The sequence below is a fragment of the Bos javanicus genome, chromosome 12, assembly GCF_032452875.1.
Source record: "Bos javanicus breed banteng chromosome 12, ARS-OSU_banteng_1.0, whole genome shotgun sequence".
Classification (NCBI taxonomy): Eukaryota; Metazoa; Chordata; class Mammalia; order Artiodactyla; family Bovidae; genus Bos; species Bos javanicus.
In genome coordinates, this window is record NC_083879.1 from 1,888,301 (window position 1) to 1,910,993 (window position 22,693).

Below are 22,693 nucleotides of genomic sequence, written 5' to 3' on the forward strand. Positions count from 1 at the left end.
AAATTGCTCAAGTAATTTACCTAACATTTTGAAAGTAAGACATTGGGTAGTTTACAGAAGTGGCAGGAAGATTAGAGAACTAGGTCTGTAGGTTTCACAGCAAGTAAAATTGAAAATCAAACCACAGAATTGGTTTGATGGCAGTGGTGTGGTGATGAAACAATTTCGGATATGAATAATAAAGAAGAAGCTCTAATTTGTAGCATTTGCCAATTTCCATAGCTAAATTCAAACTAGTCAGTCCTAAAGGAAATCAACCCTGAATATTCACTAGAAAGACTGACACTGAAGCTGAAGCTCCAACACTTTGTCTACCTGATGCAAAGAGCCGACTCACTGGAAAAGACCCTGATGCTGGGAAAGATTGAAGGCAGGAGGAGAAGGGGATGACAGAGGATAAGATGGTTGGATGGCATCACAATGGACATGAGTTCGAGCAAACTCCAGGAAGTGGTGAAGGACAGGGAAGCCTGGCATGCTGCAGTCCATGGGGTCACAAAGAGTTGGACACGACTGAGTGACTGAACAACAACATAGCTGATTTCAACTACTGACCTCTAATCAGGGAAGAAATGCTGATAATCAACATTCATAAGATGGAATAAGCTAGATTCAACACACTCAAGCATCTAGCTCTATTCCTTGGGCTATCAATCCCTGGACACTGACCCCAGCACTCCTGTAGCTATCAATCTTGCTGTAGCTTCTACTACTACCAGAGAAAACCACGGTTCCTGCTTTTCTGTACAACTAACCCATATCCTGTGCAGCTATACCTGACTAATAGAGCTGAGGTCCATGTCCACAGCATAGGTGCAAAGGATGCTGGGGAAAAGCAACTGGCATTTTCTTCTATACCACGAAGACTTTGAAAATGGGAAACTCCCCCAAACAAAGGAAAAGATTCAGGTTCTAGGAATCATAAATGTTATCTATATTTATCTTGCATATATTTTTATCAGCCAAGAAGATTTTGTCAAATATTATTTTCTATAGTTTGTATCAAAAAAAAATCTTACTTTGGTAGCTTTATTATCAAAATAGAAATAATGTGTGTATGAATGTGTATACATATATTATCTTTAAACACACACCAAATATACCTTCCCATTTTAAGATATTAAATATACCCCCAATTAGGGATCTGCCTATAATTCTCTTACTGAGAATTACAAGCCTAAAAACTAACAATCTAGCAAGAGAAGCAATCTCTCCACCTCATCACACTAAGCTCGTCAAGCTGAGATAGCCATCCCTTCCTTATACATACACAGCATTTGTTCTACTATACTGATAACTGTTGGTTTCTTGATTTCTTACTAGTAGGCAGGGATTGTCCTGTTGATCTCAAAGCCCCTGCACTAAGCACAAATATACATTCAAAAATTGTTTGATAAATAAATTCCCTGTGTTGTTTTTTTTTTACCATAGTTTTTTACTATAATTTATTTAGCACTTAGCAAATACACCAGAAAATGTGGCAGTATTTTTACATAAGTTAATTTACCTCCAGAACCGAAAAGTATATTAGGATCATTTGCATGTCTTAAATGGGAAAATTGAAAGCAAAGTATTTTAACAGAGGTTAGTCAGCCAGAAGAGGCAGAATTAGAATTCAAACTAAGATATGCCTAACACCAAACTCTGTCTTCTTTCTATTACACATCCTAAAACTATAATAAAATTTATTACATACTAAAAACATGTAGGTAAAACGGGCAATGGGAATATTAATTCTTAAAAATTCATTCTGTTCAAAAGAGACCAAGAAAATTAGAAGAACATGGCATTCAAGTTAGAATTTGAAGACTAAACAGCAGTTTGCAAGGCAGTTGAGAGAAGAACATCCCACTCACATAGCAATTATTAAGGTCCTATAGCAACAAAAAACTATGATTTTAGACAAGCTGTGATTCCCTAATCTCTAAAGTAAAACCAAAGTTGATAATAATTTCTACTTTTCAGTGCTGTTCTGAAGATTACACAGATAAACTATTTAACATGGGACCTGTCATAAAGTAGTTTCTCAATAAAGACAAAGAGGAGATGTGTTTACCGAAAACTAGAGTTCTCCTAGGTAAGTTAGGGGCTTGTACCAAAAAAGGTCAAGAAGGAAACAGGTTAAAAGCAAAAGGAATTGAAAGAAATAGCTTTGGAAAGGTAGTCCCTAATCCTGATCTCAAATTTTTCAAGGGATATTCATATACATCAAGAGTTTAAACAGATAAATAAATAATAATAAAAGAAAAACTTTCTGAGTCATAATATGGTATATACTAGAAGATCTAAAAGTTTCTACCCCTTAGAAAATTTAAAAACAAGGCATTTTAAATGCCTGTTGCTGCTGATGCTGCTAAGTCACTTTAGTCGTGTCCGACTCTGTGCGACCCCATTGACGGCAGCCCACAAGGCCCCCTCGTCCCTGGGATTCTCCAGGCAAGAACACTAGAGTGGGTTGCCATTTCCTTCTCCAATGCATGAAAGTGAAAAGTCAAAGTGAAGTTGCTCAGTCGTGTCCGACTCTTCGCGACCCCATGGACTGCAGCCTACCAGGCTCCTCCATCTATGGGATTTTCCAGGCAAGAGTACTGGAGTGGAGTGCCATCGCCTTCTTCTAGTAACTGACAAAAAGACCATAACCTTGAATAGGTTTTCCCTTGAGATCGCCTGAAAAAGCATCGATTTATACATCAAAGTAATAGCACAGCACATAATTTGCTCTTATTCAATCAAAGTAATTGCAGCCAACCAATTACAAGAAAAACATTGTGAGACTCCAGTCAAAAGTAACACTCCTGCCAGTGTGTCATTTTCCTATTTCCATCCTTCACCTCTATAGCTGTTTGTTCTCTGAGAGAATTAAAACAAAATGAACAGTTTGTTTTTCAATTATCAGAGTATCAGTCTAATATATATTCTATACATATTGCTTTGTGCACTGTTTTTAAACTCCACAGAAGTCCTACTAATAACTACCAATAAGCACTTGTAAATAAAGCATGGTAAAATCAGTTTCAGTAATCATTTTCTTCTCAAATTAAAAATTCATTTTTAATTTTAATAACTCACTAAAAGAAACACTGGTAAATCATATTATTTAGCACATAAAAGATTAACATATGAAACATGATACAATTTATTTAAATTAAAACTTAAAAACATTTTTCAATTATTTTTCTTTTTAAAAACATCCAAGTTCTATACTGTCAGTAAGAGGGCATTCAGTTTGAATTTTAAGCCAGTGAAGCCATCTTGTGGTTGATGTTGGTGTTGCTGCGGCTTTGAGAAGGTCAATTTTATCCCCAAAATTAGGTCTTTAGAAAGGCACATACAAACTGTCAGTCCTAGAACTTAGATGGAAAAAACCCCACAGATCTGAAAAGCCTTTCCTGTTAGGGCTCCACAATAATGCATAAAAGTCCTCACATACCTGGATTGGTAATAAAGCATTTTTACATTAACCTATATTTTATAATTAACTTCTACATCTTGGTTCAAAGGCAAAGCTATGAAAATAACTACAAGCAAAATATCAAACTTGAAAAAGAATACAAAAAATGTTAAACAGTTTTACAGTAAGTATATGTTTTACTTCCTTTCTGTCATGACTTTTTTCCATGATTTTTAGCTGAGAAGCTAAATATTCTACGGCCCTGTCATATCTAGAAATACAAAGCCTGCCCTGAAAAATTCAAAAATTGCAGCATATGGCTTTCCTGGCACATATTGCTTCATGCTAAAAAAATTTTATGGCCTAAAAATTAAACACAAACTGCCTACAGGAAAATCTAGCTTAGGCTTAGAAGCCTGGAGAAAAGTCATCATATTCTCACTCTCACCACTTTTTTAAATTTGTCTGAAACCCTTGCATCAAAGTTATGAGCAACCTTATTGAGAAAACATGTGAACTGCAAAATACTATTAAAAAGTGAATGGGAGGGAAGAGAAAAGAAATGTGCACAAAACTATTACATTAATTAAAAACAAAGTTAACTTGTAATTTTTGCCATCTTCAGTTCAGTTCAGTTCAGTCACTCAGTCATGTCTGACTCTTTGCGACCCCATGAATCGCAGAACGCCAGGCCTCCCTGTCCATCACTAACTCCCAGAGTTCACTCAGACTCACGTCCATCGAGTCAGTGATGCCATCCAGCCATCTCATCCTCTGTCGTCCCCTTCTCCTCCTGCCCCCAATCCCTCCCAGCATCAGAGTCTTTTCCAATGAGTCAACTCTTCGCATGAGGCGGCCAAAGTACTGGAGTCTCAGCTTCAGCATCATTCCTTCCAAAGAAATCCCAGGGCTGATCTCCTTCAGAATGGACTGGTTGGATCTCCTTGCAGTCCAAGGGACTCTCAAGAGTTTGCCATCTTACTTCCTCCCAAAATAATCAGTGATAATTAATAGAATTTAAAACTTCAGTTTCAAACTCTAGGTAACAATGCCCTTCTGAAGGTCCCAGTTTGTCTTTACAGCAAAAAAGATGTCGATTCAGTGTTCCAGGATTAACTGTCTTCTCCTAACTACTGCCATCTCTCTTATCAAACCATAGCCTTCTCCATGCCTCCTTTCCAAATGCTGAAAATGCCATATCTAAGTCTTATTAATTATGATAATAACAATACACAGCATCATCATAAGCATTTACTTTTGACTTCTCAGGAGAGGAAGTTTGAAGACTCTTCTCTACATTCCTTTAATTTACCTCTAAAAAGCATTACTGCTCCTCTGTCTTGAGGAATCTCTAGTACATTGTATGGAGCCCTGGACCTAATAAATACGCTTCCAAGAGAGTTGGAAGACACAGGACTACAGCCCTTTAAAAGCGCCCACACTTGACTAATGGAAGTAGCTTGTAAAAAGACAGCCTTCTCTCTTCTTTTGCTCATTAAGTATTAGCTTCTTAAAGCTGGGGCAAATGCTCTCAAATTCTTTTTGCTTTGGCTTCGTCTCTCTTAGAAGTAGTAATATCACTGGCTGGCATGAAACTTAGCGGAAATTGTCAGAGAAGGACTCTGACCTACTTTGATTCCATTGTACTAAGATCAACTTAGCTCAAGCAATAAAGTTCTGCATTGGGATTGGGGCCAAAACACAGTCAATAATGAAGCATCTATTCACATTACCTCATTTACAGGATTCCGTTTTTCCCTGATAGCTCAGTTGGTAAAGTATCAGCCTGCAATGCAGGAGACCCCAGTTTAATTCCTGGGTTGGGAGATACCTGGAGAAGGGAAAGACTACCCACTCCAGTATTCTGGCCTGGAGAATTCTATGGACTGTATAGTCCATGGGGTCACAAAGAGCTGGACACAACTGAGCGACTTTCACTTTCACTTGGAGATCTCTCAGTAACAAGATACCCAAGTCAGGTAATAAATATTCATGCATTCTTAGATGTCCAGGACAAAAACACCATCCTAAATGTCTCATAATGCTCAATATTTGTCATACACATTGCACTACATTTACAATGTAGTCACACAGGTTTTCATTTAATTCTTCAATGTCATAAAGGAGACAGCATTTGAATGAGGAGAAAATTAAAATCTGGCAAGATTAAATAACTTTACAGAAGTCACAAAAATATAAGTGGAAGAATAAGGATTTAAGTCCAGCTGAAAAATTCTAAAATCTGTATCCATCCAGTATGTTACCAGAATTTTTTTATTCTCCCTCTCCACATTGTATCTGAAGCTCATCAAAACTGTCTCTGCTTCCTGAGATAGCTAATCTATCTCACACTTTAAATTCTCTAAATTAGTTTTTGCAATTAGTTTCCAGCATGTTTTATTTGGAAGATCACTAGGTAATCCAGTTCTTTCATTCTTTTTTTTATTATTATTAAAAGAAAATTAGAAAATATTATTATTTAATACCAAAATCTGACATGATCAAGGAACAGGTAGATTACTTATTCAAATACTCTGCTTATCTTATTCACAGATTAAACTAAATTTTATTTTAAATTTTTTATTTAAAATTTATTTTAAGCAACAGTTATACATAATTTAGTGTCTAGAGCCATGTCTTAATGATTCTGTCACCAATAACATGCTAAAGTGCTGGGTAATAAAGCATTCCGATAAAGGCACAAATAAAGTAACTTTTACTGTTTTAGTCTTACTTTATAGACAAAGAGCACAAGTAATTCATGTCAAAAATATATATTACTTAAACATTTATTATTGCCTAAAAGCAGTTCAGTTCAGTTGCTCAGTTGTGTCCGACTCTGTGACCCCCACAGACTGCAGCATGCGAGGCCTCCCTGTCCATCACCAACTCCCGGAGCTTGCTCACACTCATGTCCATTGAGTTGGTGATGCCATCCCACCATCTCATCCTCTGTTGTCCCCTTCTCCTCCTGCCTTCAATCTTTCCCAGCATCAGGGTCTTTTCTAATGAGCCAGTTCTTCACATCAGGTGGCCAAAGTATTGGAGATATATTTTTATATAATGTATGAAATTTTAACCAAAGACAAATGAGTAACTCCAGTGGGTTGGCTTCTAAAACTTCTATTAAAATTAATTTTCAAAACATCTTCACTAATACTGTGAAGAGAATTATATTTGGTATCAGAAGCAGGTAATGAAAGGGAAAATATAATCAAATCTGAGGAACAGAGATTTGTTTCATGTGAAAAGGGCTCACTCAATTTCTGTTTCATGTGAAAGGGCTTATTTTGTATCTTCTCATTTTACTAAAGCCACTCATAAACTAAAGCCACATGAGCATTAAGAATAATTCAAAGGATAAAATTTGGTATAGAAAATTCTAGATTCAAATATTCTAAGTTATATCTTGTTGCTGTTAGCTATATTCAAAGGAAATTCTAAAGAGACTACTTATAAAATTTTCTGAAGCAAAAATGCTCTGAGAAGTTGGAGAAAGCGGAGAAAACTCTCGCAGTACCTTTCCCTGTGAGCTTTTAACAGTGGTAGGTTCTGAGAGTCCTTAAAGACAGAAAAAGAAAAAATGGAAAATCAATAATCCAGAATGCTAGTTTTCTTAAATAGACTAGTGTAAGGATATGCAGGCACTGCTTTGATACTCGTTACTTCTTCTGTGAGGAACTGTTGCATTCATCAGACCTGTCCAAGACTGCTGCCTAATTTGGAGTTCTACACCCTAGAGGTTTTCTAAGTATGTTTCCCAGATTGGCTGAATCAACATCCCACAGAAACCTGTTCAAAGTACAAATTCTCAGGCTCTTTCCCAGTTCAGTGGAGTCAGAAACATGGCAGTGGGCGAGGTGGGAAGCTGGCACTCTGTGTTGTAGCAGGCCTCAGGATGACTCTGATGCACACTGAGGTCAGAACTACTACCATAACCAGAAAATGAAATGCAAGGAACTGGAGAGGACTCTGAGAAGAGCAATGAAGATGAATGGAACGCCGGAGACAGAATAAACAGAGGAACCAAGATAGATGGTTTTAACAAAAAGAAACCTGTAGCAGTGACATTTACAAGATTCAAGTATATGAAGAATTATTCACAAAGGAAGGTAACCAGATGTTCTCCACTTCCCTGAGGGAAGATAAAGAAGATATTACGGACTTAAGTTGCAACATAAGAAATTTAGATTAAAATACAATTAAATTCGCTTACATAGAATATTGTTAAACATTAAAATGAATTGCTGAGGAGTCTGTAGAACTCTCTTCTCTTGAGTATCTGCTTCAAAAGCTAGGGCAGATTATAAACTCTTGTTCTCTTTCCAGCTAAATGATTACCACCTATCACATATGAGGACCAACATTTAGAAAATGTGAAAAATGTTGATACATTATAGACCTTTTGAAATTATCTAAAATTTAAAACATCTAAGGTATAGCAACTATCTTAAATACGTGAGTATTAAAATGATAAGAATACTTACTCAAACTCAAAACATACACATTCAAAGTATTTCAAATTATAAAGATGTTCATTAATAATTCAAAAAGTGAGCAACAGCATATATAAAATTTTTGATTGACACAGTTTGCATTATTTTCAAATAAAAAGAAGAAATTGAATATAAATGAATAAGAAGTAAAAAACTAACTGCTGCTGCTGCTGCTAAGTCGCTTCAGTCATGTCCGACTCTGTGCGACCCCATAGACAGAAGCCCACCAGGCTCCCCTGTCCCTGGGATTCCCCAGGCAAGAACACTGGAATGGGTTGTCATTTCCTTCTCCAATGCGTGAAAGTGAAAAGTGAAAGGGAAGTCACTCAGGCGTGTCCCACGCTTAGCGACCCCATGGACTGCAGCCTACCAGGCTCTGCCGTCCATGGGATCTTCCAGGCAGGAGTACTGGAGTGGGGTGCCACTGCCTTCTTCAAAAGACTGACTAGTTGGCATCTAAAATCCAAAAATTGTATCCTTGTATTTCAAAAAATCACTGAAAAAATTCATAACATAAATACATAAGTTATGAAAAATGATAGCAGTAACCAAATGCACAGCTTTGCCAAACTGTTCCTAACATTCTTTCACAATCTTATACTCCTATATCAATAAGTTCATTAAATAAATATGGTAACAGATACTAAAATAAAAAGATACAAAAAGGTCCTCTGAATTCCAATATCTGGTAAGTCTCACACGTAAATAAGTGTGTCACAGTTATAATTCCTAAGACAAGAGTATTTTTTTAATGTTGAAAAGTCACCAAAAGTTTAAAAGTTCGTTTTAATAATTTTCCATATGTATAGGAAGTCACTAAAATGATAACTGTGTGACTTGTTCCCTCCAAAATATTTTGAAGTTGTAGTCTTCCTTGACAAAAAATAATTCCAATAATTTAGTAGATGTTCATATTTATTGTACTTAACATAATTTAGGAAGTTAACATTTTTCTTTACCTTTTCTACCTTTCCACCATTGATGTCACTGGGGAGGAATTTCTTGCCAATTGTTCTCAAGTCTGTCTAAAATAAAAATATTATTATTAAAATAAAATTAGAGAAAAATGACTCTAAATCTAATCTCACTCACAAACAAAGATAAAATTAGTTAAGGTCTGAGTAACAGAATTTAACTATATGTTAAATGTAGCTTGTATTTCAACTGATTATGAGATCTATATATGTAAAAATCAACCATTTTCAGTCCCATATATACACTGTTTAAAGTACACCAGTAAATTAAACAGTAATATATAAGGCCTTACTTACATCTGGTAGTATTTCTCTGGGTACCCTTTTATTAAAATCTAAAACTTGATTTTATGTAAACTATATAGACTTAGTAAGAAATTAATGTCACAATCCAAAACCAAATGACTACTTTGAACAAAGAGAGTATATTTTCGACAACTAAATTCTATATAACTTTGATATGCAGAGACATGAAAGTACAGTACTCTATAGGCTGTGATACTCCTAACATAAAGCTACATAACATACAAATATCCCAGAGAATATTCTTTACTACAAAAGCAGGAAGTCACAGTAAGACTGTACTGTAGTAAAAACATTTCATTTGCTTATTAAACAAATTTCAGAAATAGAAGCTGGTGAACAAAAGACTGACTACACGAAAATCCAGATGCACCTATTACTCAACAAACCAAAGCAAAACATAAAAAGGACTAAGATAAACAAAGCTATAGCATTTCTGATGCAAAAACAAAACTTCAACTACACACACAGTCTACATAAAATTTTTAAGGATTCAGTCTTAAGAAGTGAAAACTAAAGGAATAGTAAGAAATTTATTCAGAAGAAAACTAAATACTACTCATGAAAAAGGCCTAATTATTTAAGCTAAGAAATTATCTTGATGCTTGAGACAGTAAGGTTAGTTCAATAACTAAATTTGTACTTTTTTTTAATTCCTTAAATAACAGTAAACAGAGCTCTTCATTGTCTCAAGAGCAAGAGAAAAGAGACTCAGAATGCATTTAATCACAAAAATTTTAAGGGAGAAATTTATGTTAGACTTAAGGCAAAAATACTATCAATAGATGATTACAATTACTGTATTATTTATAAAAGGATAACACATAGAGAAATAGGATAGTCTTCTTTGAACACCTGCTGCTGCTGCTGCTGCTAAGTCGCTTCAGTCGTGTCTGACTCTGTGCGACCCCATAAACGGCAGCCCACTAGGCTCCTCTGTCCCTGGGATTCTCCAGGCAAGAATACTGGAGTGGGTTGCCATTTCCTTCTCCAATGCATAGAAGTGAAAAGTGAAAGCGAAGTCGCTGAGTCGTGCCCAACTCTTAGCGACCCCATGGGCTGGAGCCTACCAGGCTCCTCCGTCCATGGGATTTTCCAGGCAAGAGTACTGGAGTGGGGTGCCATTGCCTTTGAATACCTACAATAATATAATTTCACTTGAAATATCCACATACAGTCAGCTTAAGAAAAAAGAATACATATTATACAACCCTCACAGATCCTTTCCAGTCTTTTTACTACCATGACTTTTATTTCTCAATGTAATGCAAGGATCATTCCTAAAGTACAATTCACTGAATGGAACTGCCAGGCAAACTAAGCCCCATATCCAAATATTTAACAATGTTTCAGATTTATCCTTTGTATAGTCTCCAATAACAGAGTGAAAGAACTATAAACCAAACCTCAAGTTGCATGCATTTTTACTTTGAAAATACTAAGCAATATATGGGGAAAAAATTCTTATCCTGGCATTTCACTGTTTTGAAGATTAAATAATACATGTGAAGCACTAAGCACAATGACTTACAAAGAATAAGCATTTAATAAGTGTTAGCTATAATGTTTACTGAATATAAAACACGCATACTGTTATTATCTGAATGCATGTAACAAGTAAATAATACAACTAAGTTCATAAAAAATCACTATTTTGAAAGTCACAGAAAAGCTGAAATATTTAAACACATATAAGAAACAGAATATATACAAATTTCATGATACATCATGGTCCTTCATTTCTGATTTTATCACTAGTTATAAAATGTAAAATAAAATGAGGCATTTATATAAAGTATTATAGAAATAAGCACTAGACTAAAATTCTAAACTTCAATTTACTGTATATTATAACTAATATGACATGTCAGAAATTCTCTAAATCCAGATAATTTATTCCTCCATAAGATCAAAAATATATTAACAATTCTATCTTCCAAAGTTGTTGTCATGCTGAAAGAAACAATGTAGTCAAAGTTCACAGAACTTTTAAAGTATCATACACACATATAAGGAAGATTATTTCATTGTTCTTTTAGCAAGATGAAAATGACCTACCAAATATTTAAACATCCTAAAATCAAAGTTAATTCTATGATTCAGATGCCATTATATCAGGATCACTAGAATAGCTGAGTCCAAAAATGCATTTATAGTGAATAACTAATTATTCAAGAGAAATATTTAACCTATAAGATGCATGTGTGCACACACAAACAACATTCCTGACTTATTTCTTCAAATAAGTTCAGCAGAGTATCTATTTGGCAAAGCATTTTATACTATACAGAATATTAAAAGAAATTTTAAAATAATCTTTTAAAATTTTTACTATTACACATTATTTACTAATTTAAGACTAGACTATCACTTAATTTTGCTCTGAATAATGCAGGAATTCAAAACTTCATGCTGAATTTCTATATTATTCTTAAAATCCTTACTCCTCATTCTACAGAGTAAAAATTAAGAAACCTCCCACCTTTCAACATACTAATCCATGCTAAAAAGAGTTACATAGCACCTCTAAGGCTGCTACCTTTAGAAGGGCCCACTTACAAAGTTGGCCCTAAGCTGGCATCTGGGAACTTGGTACCAGAACCATTCCCTAACTGAAAATGTGGCCCACGGCCTAAATTATTTGTATTAACAATGTGATATGGTGAACACCTGCTTTCAAGGGGAGATGTCTAGAATTTTGTTGCATTCTAGGCAGAGAGTACATTTTTGAACAGCCCAATAAAAGCCTAATGGACTTTCCTGGGCAGGAAACACTCTACATACATACTATTGCTTTGTTCACTGCTAGATAAAAGAACAAATTTAGTGTGTTCCCCATAGGAGGAAGAGAAGGTAAGAAAGCTTGTGCATGGATTATTCTCCCAATATGTAGTAAGTTATATATAAAAATCAATAATGCAAGTCTTTCTCAATTAGGGATTAACATCCTGCAATCACTCAAAAGTTAAAAAATTTCAACAGAAATACTGTATGTGACTGATTTTACTTCAAAGTTTAAGAACTTGAAAATTAGACTACTTGTCTGGTATAGACTTCATCCTTATTAAAAGTATTTCTTTAATTCTATTACACAGCATGATAGCTTTGGACTGGAGTATTTATATATTTTAAAGAAAATTATAAAGACAAGTTAATTCACTAATAATCATCATGTACCTCTTATGTATACCAGGTCAAATACTTTGTGTTGACTTATTTTATTTAGTTTCTTACCCAATTTTTAGATAGCTCAATGCTATTTACCTACATATATAAATATCAATAAGAAGAGAAGACTGTCACAAAGCCTTTTTCCTATTTAGGTCTTTTGCTTTTAGTGAACAAAGAAATAAACTGGGATTCTTTGTAACATTTTCTGAAAATAAAATTCACTAATTTGGGTGCAAGTCAAGGAAAGATAAAATGTCTAATAAATATCCCCATCTGTAGTCATGGGTAACACACATAATTTCTAAAAAAACTGTTTGTCTTACTGAATAAAACTGCAAGCTGCTAAAAAAATGATAAATTTCAATATATAAATTCTATGTTTAAATTCACATTTAATTACATAAATAAAATTTTCAGTAATTGGAAAAGAAAAAGTTATAGTTATATATTAATTTATATTTCATATGTTCTTATCAGTTGCCACCCTTTCTGCTTTATGCTAAACCTACTTTGCAGTGACATAATGGATTTGTCAGACAGTAATTCTCTTCTGAATTTCATTGATTATATAACATAGCATATAAATTTCATTGTTTAATAGACTGTAATTGTAAAGGCGGTAAGAAAAAAATTCCCACTAGGGTAACCACAAGATTGAAAAAAGAATATTCATTTAATCACATCTGTACTTCAAACAATTTTTATAACTCTTCAAAAAAAATCTAAAAGTCAATCTCAATTATAAAAAAGACACTGCTAAACAGATTGGTAAAGGGAGAGAGCTAGGGAAGAAAAATGTATCAAAACATTAACAGTAATTATTGGGCTTTCTTATTTTTCTGTATTTTCTGCAGTAGTCATACTGTACAGTATATACTACTTTGATCAACAGGAAAAGTTACTTCAAAATAAAAAATACAACTGTCAAGAAGCTGTAACCTAGCTAGTTTGTATGTAAATTCAATATCAATTTGTTTCTATGAATATGATCAGTTTTTACTGCTATTACATAGCTACTATAAATGTAATGAAATTCTATAACTGATCATAAGGTGAAAAAGTTTTAATTGCACTTTTCCCATTTTCACTGATTTCGTATAATAGACATTAAGGAAATATATATTTCTAATAATTGGCTTATATAAGATTACCAAATGCAACAAACATCACTGCAACTTGAAATGGACAATAAAAATGAAAGACGTTCTCCACTTTATAAGAGCCAGTTTATTCTATGAGATATTTTTCATAAACATAGCTTCCAGATTCTAAATGTTTATAAGTTAATAAATAAAACCTACATTGAGAGCAATCAGGATGATGTCATTTACATTGACTTTGTCAGGAGAACTTGTACAAGCTTCAATGCCTTCATCTGAAAGATACCTGTTAAAATAAAATAAATGGCTTAATATTTTCTAAAATCAAAGTTAACCAAAATTACTTTCTTAAGTCTACAAGTAGTTTTGTTCTCTACTATTAAATGTTTCTACTGCAAATACCAGAGAGCCCTGGATACTCCCTGTTTACCATCTCTGATAGAACAGGATGGAGAACGCATACTTTTCCTTTTATGTCTTTAAAGGGATATTATGTTAATAAAAGTATCCAAATGCTTTCTAAGAAAAGCTATTTAAACATCAATATGCTTCTTAAGGAATCAATAAGCTCCTCTTCCCTGTTACACAAATACAATATCCAACTTAAATATTAAGTTAGAGTAAACTCTTAAGAGATTGACATGTGCAATAAAAATAGAACTAAAAACAGCATAGTTTTAAATTTAATCCAACAAAACTTTCCTCTCAGATACTTTCTCACATTATCTTTTCAACTCCCCTTTGTCTAACATAATGTTCCTAAGAATCTTCAATAAACACTATTGATTTCAAGTGGCACAAAGTTAGGCAACTTTTTACCTTATATCTTTTACTTTTCCTGTCTCTTTTCAGTTTTTTACTCATTGTCTTATTGCCCTTTGTTCTTTTATTCAATCCAAACCAACCATTCATCTGTAGCAATAATTAACTGAAGGGTGAAAAATTATTTAATCCAAAGGCTGGGAGGGAATCATCTCTACCAATTCACCCACGCCCAACACAACCATTTTGAAGTTCTTTGATAACTCTACAATTCACGTATCACCCCCCCACAAAAGTCCACCTGTAAAAATGCCCATTAAAATTTGGCACCTTTTGTAATCAGTATTACATACTCTGGTGCTGGCACTGCCACCACAGATAGTCTCCCACTGAAAAGATACAGGAGTACTAGTCTAACAGAGCTAACTTTGGCTCTTCCAGAGTTGATGGTCAGCAATTCCACCATCAACTCCCAACCTTAGTCTGATTCTAAGACACCTTTACCTGAAGACAGTAATCAAAGAGCATTTGCCTTTAAGAAATAAAGGATGAATTTCTCAAAAGTAAAAGAGCAAGCAAAAAGAAATAAAAATAGAGTACAAAAAGCAATAGAAAATTAAAGCTGATAAGCCTATGAATAAGATCAAGGAGGTAAAAGAAAGGGAAGTATATAAAAATCAAAGCAAGAATGTGTTTAAAAAAATTAGATACTATTAAAAGCTTGCTGCTGCTGCTACTGCTGCTAAGTGGCTTCAGTCGTGTCCAACTCTGTGCGACCCCATAGACGGCAGCCCACCAGGCTCCCCCGTCCCTGGGATTCTCCAGGCAAGAACACCGGAGTGGGTTGCCATTTCCTTCTCCAGTGCATGAAAGTGAAAGGTGAAAGTGAAGTCGCTCAGTCGTGTCTGACTCTTAGAGACCCCATGGACTGCAGCCTACCAGGCTCCTCCGTCCATGGGATTTTCCAGGCAAGAGTACTGGAGTGGGGTGCCATTGCTAAGGCAGTGCTAAACTACAATGATGAATGAAGGCCAGGAGTCAAGTGGGTTACAGAGAGAGAGAAAAAAGCATTAAGTATTTAGATGTGTCACTAAGAATAAATGGTTAGGAGGCTGGAATAAATTGTACATGAGTGACCATGGAATACAAATGTTTGCTGGCAGCATAGATGGTGGAAACACTGCTTTAATTCAGAATGAGTAAGTTCACTTCCTTATTACCCTGATGATTTTTCACCATTCACAGCCACTGACTGTATCTGGCACTAACCATCTTACAAATTTAGTTCTACAAATATTAATTAACACGTGATTTGTATGAAAAGAACTATGTGTGTGAATCAGTAATAAGATGATGAAAAATAAATATCTTCCTTTAAAGCATTTACAGTCTCATATAAAGCATAACATAACACATAAATAGCTACCATACAAGGCCAAAATAACTATAAACAAAATGTTATAGGAGCTCAAAGTGGCTAGGGAATGGAAAAGAATGCACAGAAAGGGCATCTCCATGAAGTAAAAAAGTGTAAAACACATTCTGGGACATTCTGATTGGAAAATGGGGAAGAGATGAGAGGTCAGTATAGGCTGAGATCAATTTTAGAAAGCAAAAGTATATAGAGGGATATGGGTCCTATATTAAATGCTGACTGAGTAGTTACAGAAACACAGCTTTCAAAATTCCTACAGTGCGGAAATAATATACAATGACTAATAAAATACTTCATCTTCTAGAAAGGCAACTCTTTAGAATTAAAAGCTTACAGGATGTCAGATAAAACTGGAAATAATCTTAAAAAGTTTTCAAAGTTTAACTCTTTAGCTTTACAGGTGAAGAAAAAAATGCCTCTTTTTTCAAAGATATTAACCTAAACTTTGCTCTAAAATACCCTGATGTCTCAGATGGTAAAGAATCTGCCGGCAAAGTCAGAGACCTGGGTTTGATCCTTGGGTCAGGAAGATCCCCTGGAAAAGGGCATCACAACCCACTTCAGTATTCATGCCTGGAGAACCCCACGGAAAGAGGAGCCTGGCGGGCTATACAGTCCATGGGGTCGCAAAGAGTCAGACACAACTGAGTGACCAACACTTCTAACTTCTAAGTAAGGTAAAGTTAAAAATGCGTCCTGATTCTCAGTGTAGCAGTCTTTTCATTGTGTGAGCATGCCAGGCCTTATCTGACTCTTTGTGACCCCCATGGACTGTAGTCCACCAGGCTCCTCTGTCCATGCGATGTTCCAGAGAATACTGGAGTAGTTTGCCATTTCCTCCTCCAGGGGAATCACACTGCTTTTCAGTTCAGTTCAGTTCAGTCGCTCAGTTGTGTCCGACTCCTTGTGACCCCATGAATCGCAGCACGCCAGGCCTCCATGTCCATCACCAAATAATGCTAATATCAGAAATGTAATTCTGTTCTCATAAACAAAAGCCAACATCTATACATACCAACTTCATAATCAACTAGGCACTTTATCAACACACACAAAAAAGCACAATTAGGCAAATTAAATCAGTGCCTCCAAAGTATTGATTTATTAAACAAGAATAGTTCTAGTTTCCATGGTAAAAAATCAGGAAACTAATATTAACTAACAATTAAAAAATTGTTACAACAATGAAAAAAATACCTATCCCGTAAAATATAAAAAGGGAAGCCTGTAGGCTTCCTGAATATAAATTATAAAATACAGCTCAGTCTCAATTTCCAAGTTTTACAAGTCTTCCTTCCTCACCCTTAATATTTTTTAAAAATAAGAGGACTTGAGCCTTACACCTTTACTCTGTAATTATCAAGAAACAGGAGACCCCATTCACAGGTCTCCCTAGTAACATCTTGGTGATCCTTCTGTCAATAATGGACCATTTTCACATAACTTGAGATTTGCAAATTAATCTTTTGTTTTTGTAAACATTTAAAGATGCCAGTATCATCAGTGAATAAAACAAGTGATAAAAGCAAAGTGTAATGCCCAAATCAGATTTAAGATTCACCACAATACCACAGTAACTGAAAGAAGAAGAAAACAACACAAAACCCACCAGCCTTAATGTGGTCACTGGGGGAAAAGCACTGCAAATCAGAACAGGCATGCCAGACCTGATCCCTGTGCACATCTGTACGTGGACCGTAACGGGAGAGAATCATCATCAGTTTCCACAGGCGATCTCTGCACACTTACACCCAAGGGCAAAACCTTAAAGAGGAAACAAACCCTGGAGAGCTCCTGTTTACTAAAACAGCCCAGAGGCACAACTTTTTCTTCTCCTCTGGTAGAGATTTTAGTGCAAAACCACTCATTACTATTCTGAGCTAAAAACACATCGAAATAAAATTTTATTGACAAGCAAGGCAGGAAAGGGCTAAATTTCTGCATACTACAAAATATTCTAAGATTTCTCCTTAATTTCACCTCCAAATAACTCCATTTTAAATCACAGCTTAATAAACACTCAAATTTTTTAAAAAAAGATTTTGGAAAGTGCTTCTTGTTTCATAAATAGATGTTAAAATCCTGTCTTTCTCAGAGTCATTTAATTTGTAATCCTGAGCAACTCTTGTTACTTCAGAAGTAAAAGTTTTAAAACTAATTATTATCCACCAATTTGGGGGAGAGGTTGTTTCCTATTACAAGTACTGAATATATATTTAAATAAGAATGGTCTCACTACTAAAACTATCTTCACCTCATGTTCTAAGTTACTTGGACATATAAAACAGACATGCCCAAACTACAATTCAAGAATCTCAACTGACAGGGAAGTGTGATAAGAACAAATACTATTGTTTACTATTACTTATTAGATCCAGATAGTGGGCCACCATTACCAGTAAGTGGATTACAAACCGCAAGGGAAAAGAGCACCAATTTTCCTTTGATTCATTCCTATGAAAGTAGGTAAAACCCTTGAGTTTAACTTAACCGCTGACTATGATGTACATGTAATGAGGAGAGCAGCCACAAACTGAACAGTGTATGTCCATCTAAAGGGGGTAGCTCCAGTGACTATCTGTATGAAGACGGTTTTCATTCCAATCCCAAAAAAAGGCAATGCCAAAGAATGCTCAAACTCAAATTAGCGCACAACTGCACTCCTCTCACACGCTAGCAAAGTAATGCTCAAATTTCTCCAAGCCAGGCTTCAATAGTACATGAACCATGAACTCCCAGATGTTCAAGCTGGATTCAGAAAAGGCAGAGGAACCAGATCAAGTTGCTAACATACGTTGGATCATCGAAAAAGCAAGACAGTTCCAGAAAAACACGTATTTCTGCTTTATTGACTATGCCAAAGCCTTTGACTGTGTGGATCACAACAAACTGTGGAAAATTCTTGAAGAGATGGGGATACCAGACCACCTGACCTACCTCTTGGAAAATGTATGCAGGTCAGGAAGCAACAGTTAGAACTGGACATGGAGCAACAGACTGGTTCCAAATAAGAAAAGGAGTACATCAAGGTTGTATATTGTCACCCTGCTTATTTAACTTATAATGCAGAGTACATCATAAGACACACTAGGCTGAATGAAGCACAAGCTGGAATCAAGATTACCAGGAGAAATATCAATAACCTCAGATATGCAGATGACACCACCCTTATGGCAGAAAGCAAAGAACTAAAGAGCCTCTTGATGAAGGTGAGAGAGAAGAGTCAAAAAGTTGGCTTAAAACGCAACATTCAGAAAACTAAAATCATGGCATCTGGTCCCATCAATTCATGAAAAATACATGGGGAAACAGTGGAAACAGTGAGAGACTTTCTTTTGGGGGCTCCAAAATCACTGCAAATGGTGACTGCAGCCATGAAATTAAAAGATGCTTTGCTCCTTGGAAGAAAAAGCATAACCAACCTAGACAGCATACTGAAAAGCAGAAACATTATATTGCCAACAAAGGTCCATCTAGTCAAAGCTATTGTTTTTCCAGCATTCATATATGAATTGATGCTTTTGAACTGTGGTGTTGGAGAAGACTCTTGAGAGTCCCTTGGCCTGCAAGGAGATCCAACCAGTCCATCCTAAAGGAAATTGGTCCTGAATATTCATTGGAAGGACTGATGCTGAAGCTGAAATTCCAATATTTTGTCCAGCTGATGCAAAAAACTGACTCATTGGAAAAGACCCTGATGCTGGGAAAGACTGACGGCGGGAAGAGAAGGGGATGACCGAGGTTGAGATGCTTGGATGGCATCACCGACTCCATGGACATGAGTCTGAGTAAGCTCCAGGAGTTGGTGATGGACAGGGAAGCCTGGCGTGCTACAGTCCATGGGGTCGCAGAGTCAGACGCAACTGAGCGCCTGAACTGAATGAAAGGCGGCAGGTCTAGTGACTATCTGTATGAAGATAGGTTAAGCAGCTACTGTCAAGTATTCTCATTTTTAGCTTTTAGTTTTTTGCAAAGCAGTGTCTAGCCAAACAGGCTTCAGTCTGCATGTGACACACATACTTTGTACTAATCATATTAGTTTATATCCGTTATCTTCCTGTTGGCTCCTATACACTTTCAAGTTGTCTGACATGCAGGGTTGTGCTATAGGTATCTCTCAAATGATACATTACCCATGGCTGACACACTTTTCAAGCAAAAGAGGAAAATAATTGTGTATTTTAGGTCACTTTGTATGACTCTTGGAGAGCAATAAACATAATTATGCATTGAAACAATATTCTTACTAGAGCTGTCATCAAATCATTTACTTTGGCCTAAATATTTCACAAACTGCACATATAAGAACTCATCTTTACCTCATTATTTCCATATATTTCTTAGGGGAAAAATGGTCTAATTGGTCAAAATAATTTAAAAAGTGCACTGAAGTTTTCTTCCCCTCTACCTACCTTTACCATTCCAAGCAATGAATGCCCATTCAAGTCTGAACTGAGAATTGAATTTGTAAGATAATTCAGGAGAGAATATATTATTGCACATAAATACAAACTAGGCTGATGATGCATGAAAATTCTTTAAAATAGCGATGAAAAAAATCAAGAATGAAAATATTATTCCCAAATGGATTCCCAAATGGATAGGGACTCAATCAAAAATAAAGGACACATCTGCACAATGAATAATGCAGAACAGTATTAACTGTTTCTGAATAAAACCCAAATTACATAGCCACATGTGGTTTGGGGAGTCTCTGATCTATACATCTATACATGACTACTTGCTATCACATTGAGACTACCAGTCCACATCAATTCAGTTCAGTCACTCAGTAATGTCCAACTCTTTTTTATCCCATGGACTGCAGCACGCCAGGCTTCCCTGTCCATCACCAATTCCTGGAGCTTACTCAAACTCATGTCCATCAAGTAGGTGATGCCATCCAACCATCTCATCCTCCATCGTCCCCTTTTCCTTTTGCCTTCAATCTTTCCCAGCATCAGGGTCTTTTCCAATGAGTCAGGTCTTCACATCAACTGGACAAAGCATTAGAGCTTCAGCATCAGTCCTTCCAATGAATATTCAGGACCGATTTCCTTTAGGATTGACTGCTTTGATCTTTTAGCAGTCCAAGGGACTCTCAAGAGTCTTCTCCAACACGACAGTTCAAAAGCATCAATTTTTCAGCAGTCAGTTTCCTTTATAATCAGCTCTAACATCCATATATGACTACTGAAAAAAACCATAGCTTTGACTACATGGACCTTTGTTGGCAAAGTAATGTTTCAGCTTTTTAGTATACTGTCTAGGTTGGTCATAGCTTTTCTTTCAAGGAGCAAACATCTATCATGGCTACAGTCACCGTCTGCAATGATTTTGGAGTTCAAGAAAATAAAGTCTGTCACTGTTTCCATTGCTTCCCCATCTATTTGCCATGAAATGATGGGACCGGATGCTATGATCTTCATTTTTTGAACGTTGAGCTTTTCCACTCTTCTCTTTCATCAAGAGGCTCTTTAGCTGCTCTTCGCTTTCTGCCGTAAGGGTGGTGTCATCTGCATACATGCTGTTACTGATATTTCTCCTTGAAATCTTGATTGCAGCTTCTACATTCTCCAATCTAGCATTCTGCATGATGTACTCTGCATATAAGTTAAATTAGCAAGGTGATAATATACACACCTGATGTAATCCTTTCCCAATTTTGAACCACTCTGTTGTTCTATGTCTGGCTGTACTGTTGCTTCTTGACCTGCAAACAGATTTCTCAGGAGGCAGGTAAGGCAGTCTGGTATTTCGAGCCTTAAGAATTTTCCACAGTTTGTGGTGATCCACACAGTCAAAGCCTTTATCTGTCAATGAAGCAGATATTTTTCTGGAATTCTCTTGCTTTTCCTATGATCCAACAAATGTTTTCAATTTGATCTCTGGTCCCTCTGCCGAGGCACCAAGATTCCAGTTCTTCGTTCACTTACTGCTGAGGCCTAGCTTGGAGAATTTTGAGTATTACTTTGCTAAAGTGTAAAATCAGTGCAACTATACGGTGAGTGAACATTCTTTGTCATTGCCATTGCCTTTCTTTGAGACTGGAATGAAAACTGACCTTTTCCAGTCCTGTGACCATTGCTGAGTTTTTCAAATTTGCTGGCATATTGAGTGTAGCACTTTCACAGCATCATCTTTTAGGATTTGAAATAGCTCTGCTGGAATTCCATTACCTCCATTGGCTTTGTTCATAGTGATGCTTCCTAAATAAGGCCCACTTGACTTCATACTCCTAGATGTCTGGCTCTAGGTGAGTGATCACACCATCGTGGTTATCTGGGTCATGAATATCTTTTTGGTATAGTTCTTCTGTGTATTCTTACCACCTCTTCTTAATATCTCCTGCTTCTGTTGGGTCCATACCATTTCTGTCCTTTATTGTACTCATCTTTGCATGAAATGTTTCCCTGGTATCTCTAACTTCCTTGAAGTGATCTCTAATCTTTCCCATTCTATTGATCTCTAATATATTCCCATTCTGTCTCTATATTAGCTTGAGTAACTCCCAATTATTCAAGCTAATATGGAGTTAGAAAAGAATAAAACATAACAGGTAATTTTTTAAATCACTTACATTAAAGGCTATCTTTCATTTTAGCAAATATAGACTTGGCCAATCTACTGTAAACTCCTAGAACACTAAAAAATATTTTTTATATTTTTTATAAAAACTACCCGAATAAAGGCCTCTGTATTCACTCTGCTTATCCTGTTTCTAGGCCTACAGTGTAAGTGGAATAAAACATGTCTCCTGAAAATTTTTGGTTTTGCTATTATTCTTATAGGCTTTTACTGTATATAGTCAAAAACACTGAAATAATAAATTAGTTTCCCTTCTCTATGGCATAGGAAAATAGCTTATGAACATCTATTTATGAACCACACCACACTGAGTAATAAGATTTGTTCGTTTTTTCAGTCACCAAGTTGTCCAACTCTTTGTGACCCCGATTAGTTAACTTAATAAAAATTTGCGCACAATTTGTTTCAAATAACCCAGCGTAGACTAAATCAATACACTTAATACAATTTATAAATACATTAAGGGAGTGGGG

The 22,693-nt window shown here is 35.7% G+C and overlaps 1 protein-coding gene across 2 annotated transcripts in view; it reads right to left on the bottom strand.

Moving 5' to 3' along the window:
- TDRD3 (tudor domain containing 3) overlaps positions 1-22,693 on the bottom strand; it is a 220,924-nt gene that overhangs the window by 141,605 nt on the left and 56,626 nt on the right. Inside the window, exons 2-3 of one of the 2 annotated variants that reach the window (XM_061434427.1) lie at positions 13,637-13,721; positions 8,847-8,912 (exon numbers count right to left, since the gene is read on the bottom strand). In XM_061434427.1, the coding sequence (XP_061290411.1) occupies positions 8,847-8,912; positions 13,637-13,721 (151 nt within the window). The remainder of the gene's footprint in view (positions 1-8,846; positions 8,913-13,636; positions 13,722-22,693) is intronic. The other variant, XM_061434428.1, reaches the window with a different exon arrangement.